Source organism: Gavialis gangeticus, unplaced genomic scaffold, assembly GCF_001723915.1.
Source record: "Gavialis gangeticus isolate Ggan-Ray unplaced genomic scaffold, GavGan_comp1, whole genome shotgun sequence".
NCBI lineage: Eukaryota > Metazoa > Chordata > Crocodylia > Gavialidae > Gavialis > Gavialis gangeticus.
The window spans coordinates 46475450-46484587 of NW_017728995.1; the positions used below are offsets into that span (position 1 = coordinate 46475450).

The 9138-nt window shown below is 40.3% G+C and overlaps 1 protein-coding gene across 1 annotated transcript in view; it reads left to right on the plus strand.

Moving 5' to 3' along the window:
- COL4A4 (collagen type IV alpha 4 chain) overlaps positions 1–9138 on the plus strand; it is a 183852-nt gene that overhangs the window by 2560 nt on the left and 172154 nt on the right. Inside the window, exons 3-4 of the mRNA XM_019503074.1 lie at positions 724–763; positions 7010–7087. Coding sequence (XP_019358619.1) covers positions 724–763; positions 7010–7087 — 118 coding nt within the window. The remainder of the gene's footprint in view (positions 1–723; positions 764–7009; positions 7088–9138) is intronic.

The window sequence follows — 9138 nt, forward strand, 5'->3', positions numbered from 1 at the left end:
CCCCCCCGCCCCTTCCCCACAACAGACTTACCAGCTGGACGCTGCTCTCCAAGCTGCCAGACTGTACTCCTGGCCATGTTCATGCTGTGGCTATGCCCATGCACATGGCATTTATTAGCGACATTATTGGCCACATCAGCCAAAAAAAGCCGATTGCCGATAATGTCAATTTTCTTTTAATCGATGCCAATACAATATGGACCAATGCAGTGCACCTCTAATAGAGGCAGGTAGTATAACCAGGGTTCAAAAAGGGATCAGACAAATTTGTGGAAGACAGGTCTAGTAATATCTATTAAACACAACATTTGGAGACATATACATTTTTATACAGACATGCCCTTTTCATATATTCTCCCTCTAAAGTATCAACTACTCATTGTCAGAGACAAGATAATGGACTAGATGGACCATTGATCTGACCCAGTATTGCATATTTTTATATTCTTATGCTTTCCTTGCAAGGTTTTAGCATGACTCTCAAAGCATCTTAGTTCCCCCATGCCATTGTGAAGCCAGCCTTAAAACTAGTGAAATTGGAGACTGCACTACCTATTCCATTGTGATATATAATCCTTTGAAAATATTTCCTTGAAACTGATGTTACCATACCACAAACCTGCCTGAATTATGTTTAAGCACTTTTCACTTTTTAGAGTTTGTATTGTGTAGTGAGGTTGTTATTGACAATTTTAAAATTAACTTAGAACTTTTTTCTATTAGGTGGCTGATATTTATTTTCTCAGTGAAACAAATTTATGGGGTAAGTGATAATTTTAGTAGTCATTGCTGTGCCCTCTAACCAGATTGAATTCAATCCAAGGTGAATTATGGTTGTGCAAAAGCACTGTGAAGTTTCTCTGCCTACATTTAACCTACGGCTAAGTGTTGTTAACTTTTTCACTCCACAATATTTCTAAAATCCTCTCTTTCCTTTCTGTCCCTATAATCAAGTTGGGTGTCCATGCCCTAATTATCTCGTACTTCAACTACTGTTATCTTTTCTCAGATCTTTTTGATCCCAACATTGGAACCCTTCTATCAAGCTGCTATCTAAATTGTCCCTTTCACTTTGAGCATGTCAGCTGCCTTGTGCAGTCATTTCAGTGGCTTTCTGTCACTTCTGATATCAAATTTTCATGACTCTACCTCATACAGCCCTTGTTTGACGGTTTGCCTCTTTCCTTGCACGCTTCTCAGTAGGTATGTTGTCTAGTGAATGGGATAGTTGTTCAATATTTTAGCAGTTACTCCTTTTGAGACTAGCCCATGGTATCTCAGTAGGAATGAGATATCTAGTTAGCAGATACTTTTGAAAATTCTGTTTTATTTGACTTAACCAGTAGATAGAAAATCTGTGACAAAACCCAAGATAGCATGGCATTTTTTGTGGGTCTCCATGTAATACATTAGCTAGTGGACATTCTTTCTATTCCACCTGCCCTCGCCTCATCTGCTTCACTGTTGAAATGAGTGGACTAGTTACATAATAAAGGACTGCTCAAATTTAAGTATCACAAAATCCAACCTGATAGTGCTCTAACCATCAGGAGAGGATAGGCATTGTCCAGTTTTTTCTGTAGCCCACCTTTTGAAGCAGGCTCACTGGGCATGTCTACACATGCATTTACTCTGGCGTGGATTTACTCTACAGTAAACTACTCTAGAGCAAGGGTTTTCAACTTTTTAAAAGAAGTGTACTCCTTCTGGGGGCGGTGGCCAGACATGGGGGGGTGGGGCTTGCACGCCACTGCTGCCACCTACCACCACCACTGCACGCCACGCCGCACCTCACACTGCTTTCCCATGGCTGGTTGCATGTGTGTAGAGGCAGGTTAAGGTATACTGGGGTGAACACAAAATTCGAGGTCCACTGCTCCCATGGGAGCTGGGCTGTGGTGGAGGAGAGCCCCCTTTCCCTCCTGGTGCTTGTGAGAGAGGCTGGGTGGACCATGGCAGGCTGGGGGTTGGGAGGCACATGCCCACCTCTTCTCCCTGATCCCCATTCCCCACTATGGCCAAACATGCACACACACAGACATGTACATGGGCACACGCTCTACTTTTACTCTCTGCACATGTATACACAGACACAAATGCACTCTCCCTGCAGCGAACACAGAGATACATACACACATGCATGCACACACACACGCACATGCACACACACACACACAAAAATGGACATGCAGAGACACACATATGCACTCACACGTGCACATACAAACATGCCAATGCACACAGAGACACATGCAGACACACAGGTATGCAGGGCTCATTGTAATTTGGACAAGTATATGCCACAGGTGAAATACTGCATAAATGCATCTGTGAAAGTACTAGTTAGCCATTTAAAAGTAAAATAGGATTCATCCTTTGGATTGCAGCTGCTGAATGAGGGGCTAAGAGTTATATCAGGAGGGTGAATAAGTTAGATACAGCGAAGTTTCCCAGGGGCTTCAGACAATACCAGTAGTTCAGGACAAAATCTGTACTGCACCCAAGAATCTGGCCCAGTGATTAAACAGCCAGTGAGCCTACAATATTAAATCTCATGCAATAAAGCCTGCATGAAGAGATAACCAAAGTTTAATGGTATATAGAACTCAAGATCTAACACTGCTAATTATCAAAGTTTAAAGATAGATTATACATTGCCATTAGAAAGAAAATTCTCAAAAATATAAACATAGACCAACCTCATTCAAATAAACCAGATTTTCATAAGTAAGTGCAATTAGCTCGCTTTCAAATGTACAATCATTGTAATGCCCAGATCAATGTATTGCACTGGCAGCTCAGTTAAGTGTATAAACCGCCAACTACATAAACAGATTTGTTTAAGATTTTTGCTGCTGAAGTTCTTAATTTCTGTCCATGAAAGGTTAATGGTTAGGTATTCCACAATACTTTCTTTATACTTCCTTTGACAGGTTTTGACAGGATGGGACCACAATATTCCTATTTACAAAGGTTGTTCCATTTGAAACACACACTCAGTCATGAAGCTGTTAAAGTAGTGTTTTTTCCAGTATCTATCCAATAAATAAATCAGATAAATGCTTTACTTAGTAGCTGTGCTAGAGCCCTGGGGTGTCAAACATACACAAATGTGGAACAGAACTGTTGGCAGAATGACAGTGTCATACCTGACTTGCTGTTAATAGCTGAACAATGACTGCTACAGTGATTGAAAAGCTGGAGTACTTCCAGTCCTTATGTTGTTATTCTGATCTCACCAGAAAATGAACACAAGAAAGTAGGATATTAAAGTGATGTGCAGTTAATACTGTCATAGATTACTGTTAGGGAAGCAATTTGAGGTCACCATCTAACTCTGAGACGATGTATACTTATTACAATAAGGATTTTAAAACAGCTGTCCTCTTCCTCTTTGTTTTGACTGCTGTAGTATTTGTATCTTTGGTACAAGGCTATAAACTGAGGTAGGTATTTAATTAAATAAATAGAAAGAAAAACAGCTTTACTTGTTAGTATAAAATGGCATTCCTTTGACATTCCAAGAGAGTCAAGGTTTTATGGCAATAATGTAGATTACTATTCTCAGGGGAAAGCCTGTATAAAACAGAAGCATGACCTCTTATTATATCTTTTAGTTCTAAAATTCAATTAAGTGAAATTTTCTGAAAATATTTTAAATAAGCTGATTTTCCTCTTATCTGATGTTTTTTAATACCAGTAATTTCTCCTTGAAAAACTGAAGTATGAACCCTTGCTGTTACTGAAATCAGTGGTAAAATGTCCACTAAATTTGCATATTCACACATAATTTTCAACTAATTTATCTAAATTAAAAATGTATGAATAGTCTCTTTAATGTTTGTGTTATTTTTTCAAAGCCATCTAGAACCTTTAGACACCCAGAAGCTGGATATTCAAATTGGCTAAACAGTGTTACAAATTTTAGCCTTTACTATGTGATGCAGAGGCAGAGTCACCGTTCCTTTACTTAATAGTGCTCATTTGCTGGAAGTGTGACAAAATTTAAAAACCTTGCTTTTGGAGGGCAAAACAAACAATCAGCAAGTCCTTTGCTAAACACAATGTAAATCAACTGTAATGATATATTCTGATATTTTAGGCTGTTTTGTTTACCTTAAGTCAAAGTAACTGAGAAGCAGTCATGTATTTCCTTGTTACTAACAGTGTATTTATAGAAGTTTGAGATGGAAGAGAGAGAGGGCATTTCTAGACCAGTTCAGTGCCATGCATTTATGATCCATGCAGAAATCAGTTGTCAGTTAGTATATTTTTCTTGCATACCACATGCACCTTTTTCCCCAAAAACACCCTTTGGTGGTTTGATTCCTGTTGCTTTGATTCCTTTTTCGAAACCAACTGCCTAGCAGCAGCAATAGCATTTCTTTTTAGGTAGCTGAGGGAGTCATTTGCTTTAATGGCTCATTGTTCTTCACTCCAGAGATGTTAATGGTCATCTCTCCTTTCTAATGGCCCTGATGTTCCATTAATCAAGCTATCCTTTCTTCTGGCAGTATTACTCCCTGCTAGATATTCTTGGTTACTGTTCTATTTCACAGCCTTGCATAGTCCGTGCTCTGTGCAGACATGATTCTGGAAAAAAAATCTCCATTCTGCCTTCCCAAAACAAGGTGTATATCTTATCCCAGGGCATGTTGTGTGTGAGAAAATGCATTATTTTAGGTTCAAGTAGATGAGGTGCAAGATCTTTCTGTGGGAAAAGTCTTCCAGCTATTTAGCCTGGATTTGGGATGTTTTAACTAGATGACTTAACCCTTTGTTATAAGCACCTTGTAGCACCTTTGTTATGATTCCTCTCCCTCCTTGGATTTACTTCTTAAAATGTCTGCAGATTTTTATGTTGGATGCTTGTTTTCTGTTTAGCTTTTTTTAACCATTCCTTTTATGTCACTTCCACCTTCTTGATCATTTTGCTGGCTTTTTTGTAATATCTTCTCATTTGTTAATATTTTTGGTAATCAAGTGTCCAGAGATTTTGGCAGAGTTTTATGTCTGAATGTTAGATTTCATTAATTGATCTGGCAATTAAATGTTGCAGAAGCATCCAATGGTATTGATAGGCACATTCTATGCCAACTTTAAACAGACATATTTGTATCTTTTTTTCCCCCTACTATATCTGTATGTTCTACCTAGTCCTAGTGTACCTTTTCCACCTCTGGACTGAATGACCCACCCCAGGTCACAGGCAGATGGGCAGGAGCTAGAACTTGGCTACCATTGCTGCTTTTTCATGTGGCAGAGAGAATATCAGCAGACCAGATCCAATGGCTGCACAGGCATTGATTCTGGGCTGATGGTTGCCAACCTGTAATCTAGTAAATTGCCACAAACAATGCTGAGGCTTTACTGTTCTTCTTTTTCCTCTAGAAAAGTAAAATATTAGAACTTTCTGATATTGTCCTATAACCTTTGCATTCAGAGATTTTCACCCTGCCAAACAATGTCAGCTTGGATCCCCAACTGCTAAGAGAAGCTGGAGCAAGCTGCTTATGAGCGTGACTGAAAGCAACGCGCAGCTCAGTGCAGAACAGTATATCGCATCTTCTCTTTACTTATGAGGGTAGAATAAGGGCACAGCAAACCCCATATGCTAAAGTGTGGAAAAGTTATTTTTGCTAGATAGAATAACGATTTGAACAGGATTCACTCCTGTGAGGTTGGACTGTTTATAGAACATATTACAGTATTACTTAAGAAATTGCCCAGTCCAGTGAATTGTTGTTGGTTAGATTTTAACTTCTGAATCTGTTCTACATAAGAGTAAATATATAGCTGCTCTGTCCCAAAAACAGTGGGAAATTAATTGTGACTTAGTTCTTTTTTCTCTATGAGGGAGCACATTTCTTCAACCCTTCTGAAGCTTGCCTATTTTGTTGCAGTGTGCTCCTAAACTACTACTCTGGCCAGTGTGTAGTAGGAGGAGATCTTGGGTTTCTACCACCTCTTTTGGGTTAAATACTTTATAAATACATAATAAGATCTTACAGTTTAAAACAGAATGGGGCAAGGGGGAATGAATGCTTGGCTGCTGCCATTGGCAGCAAAAATGGGCATAGACAGGTGACGTGATTTACCAAAGATCATACAACAGGTTAGTGACAGAGCTGGGGATAAACTCCAGTTCTGTTTCTTTTCTTGCTCTTAGTTTTAATAAGTCCCAGACATAACACTGAAGAATCTAAGATAATAATTCACCCCAGATGCAAAAACCATCATCTTGAATACATTGGGTTAAAGATGCTCTAGCACAGGGGTGTCAAACATATGGCCACATGGACTGGATCCAGGCCATAGAGCTGGGTCATCTGGACCACAGCCTTGATGGAGAGGACCTTTCTGCTGCTGTAGCCAAGCGCCCAGGTGAGAGCCACAGTCTTGGAGCTCCATCAGCACTGTGGGAAAGAGCCCATCACTGTGGCTTCTTACCATGGCAGCAGCCAAGCACTAAAGAGCTTCATTGCTGGAGTGCCAGCAGTGTCATAGGAAGCCCATGGCAGCAGCCAAGCATCCCGAATGCCCCGTTCTGGACCAGAAGGGAAGGGTCCATAGGTCTGACCCATCCCACATCATTCATCCAACCTGCAGTCCAATCCTGCATTTTACACTCTTGCTGGAGCATAGTTTTAAAGGTTACCCCTAAACCAAATATCTTGTACAGTGGGACATTATTCTTGATGTACCATCAGGGTGCATCAGGCAGAACTCTACTAAAACAGGCTTCAAAATAAGATACTTAGCCAGTCAGAAAGCTCTAGTGCCTTTCTTAATTATTTATAAAGAAGCTGTCTTTGGAAGACCTCTTAAAGAAAATCTAGGAATCTACACGACATTTTTAACAGTGATTAATTTAAATAAAAGTGTCCTTATTTTGGAAATTCTTGAATTACTCTGTGATGCTATTTGCTTCACTTAAAGTAAAATTCATTGTATGGTTTGATGGGTGGATGCCACGTGAAGAAATAACCCCTCCCCCCTTTTCTTATAGGGCACATATGCATACATTGGTCCATGTGAAGGCCGTGATTGTTCAGTTTGCCAGTGCTTTCCTGAAAAAGGATCAAGAGTAAGTGATTAAATTCTAATTATTATGTTATTATTATGGCTGCACCGATAAAGATTTTTTTGCCCTATACCAATGGCCGATTATTAACAAGCCATATTGGCCAATACCGATCCAATTGCTGATATGCAGCCTGGCAGCTTGGAGAGCAGCATCTGGTTGGTAAGTCTGTTGTGGGGAAGGGACCTGGGTGGGGTAGATCAAGGCCGCTGTGGTGAGGGAGGGAGTGGAGCTGGGACAGGGGCAGGTGCTGCCTAGCCAGGGTGAGGCATGGGAAGGAACCATGAGCAGTTCGTCCAGGGGGCACAGGGAGGGGGGTGTGCCTCCTGCCACTGTGCGCACTCTTGGGGGGGTGCCCCCCCCGGATTGGTGCATGGGGTGAGGGCAAACTGCTGCTGCAGGCTAGGGCCAGGGGGTGGCACTGGGCTGTTCCTGGCAGGGGGGGTTGGGCCAGGGCTGTGCTCAGGGCAGGCACTGGGAGGGGAGTTATGGCAGGGGTGGCCTACATGCTCTCCTCCCCACATCACCCCAACAGACTTATCAGCCGGACACTGTTCTCCAAGCTGCCAGGCTGGCCACGTGCATGCTGCAGTTGCACACAGCATTTATTGGCAACATTGTCAGCCACATTAGCCAAAAAAGCCAATTGCCGATAATGTCAATTTTCCTTTTATCGGTGCTGGTATGATACGGACTGATGTATTGGTGCATCTCTAGTTACTGTAAAATATTGGTCATTTTGGCTGCTTGCAGACATGAAAAAAAAGGCACTTTAAACTCAGTGTGTTCCCACACCGAGCCAGCTTATGCCCAGAAGAGGCAGCACGTTAGTTGGACCTGGCTCACCTGATGTGTATAGACTGGGTGTTTTAATGGGGCTTTTTTGACATGTTTGTCTAATAGCTGATTGAAGCAACTTTTTATCTAAAAATGCCAAAAAGCCCCACAGAAGCATCCAATTTATACAGATACTATGGAGTCAGATCAAAGTAATGCACAGCTTCTTCTGGTAACGTGTGGTTTTTGGAGGGTTTTTTTAACATCTGCAAGCAGTCTTTGTGCCTGTCTGTATTATTCAGTGTCACTATTACTGGTCAGTATTGGCACTTAGAAAGGCCTGTCAAATCTAAAGCTGCCATGGGCATGTAGCGTCAAAGATGTGGAAGGATATAGATCATTTATGGACAGATTGTCCACCAGAGGTAGGCTCGTAATAATGTGGTAGTCTTCAGTTTAAAGAGATAATGGAGTTTTCAGGATCACCAGAACAATGAATAGACACTTATGTTTGAAATCAGTCAGCTTTTTCAGATTTTGTCTAAACATCTAGTTAATGGAAAATAGTTGTTTGCCATCTTACATTTATATCTTTACAAGAGGTTAATTTTTATTTTCTTCAGGTTGAAGTGAAATGTTGTTTGTTTTCCTTAATCTTTATGACCCTTTGCAGGATTTTTAGTTAACTAAGTGGATGTCTTAATTATAAGTAAATCTCAGTTGTTGTTTCTTTGCATTGGCTTTAAAGTATGAAATACAGCATGGATGTTTTCATTTAATGAAATACCCCCTTCATAGAGGTTCTATAATGCCCACTAGGTAAAGATATGCCAGGGTCTGATAGTATTTGCAATCTAGATACATTGCTACTCTTTAAAAAAAATAAAAATGTAGACCTGCTGTAACCAGTTTATGGCAAAATATGTAGCAATAGAAGAAATACTAGATGAGACTGTTGGGGAAGATTCAGAAAGTAACAAAAGTCTGTTGATTTGGAACTGGATACATTCCCTTATTTGCAAGCAACTAAAAAACTGATTCTTAAGAATTGAATATTTTCTTGCAAATCATTAAATGTGAGATTTCAGAAAGCATAAATATCACAGCTTAATTTCAAGAAAAATGTAGAAGGAAAGTCCTTTTTGGTAGGTGAGGTTTTCTTCTACCATAATGGGTCCTGTTCTCATTTGGTAGGAACCAAACAGTGTATAAAATGGAAAACAGGCTAGAGTCCTATACAGCATACACATTTTTGAGCTTATATTTATTACTGTATT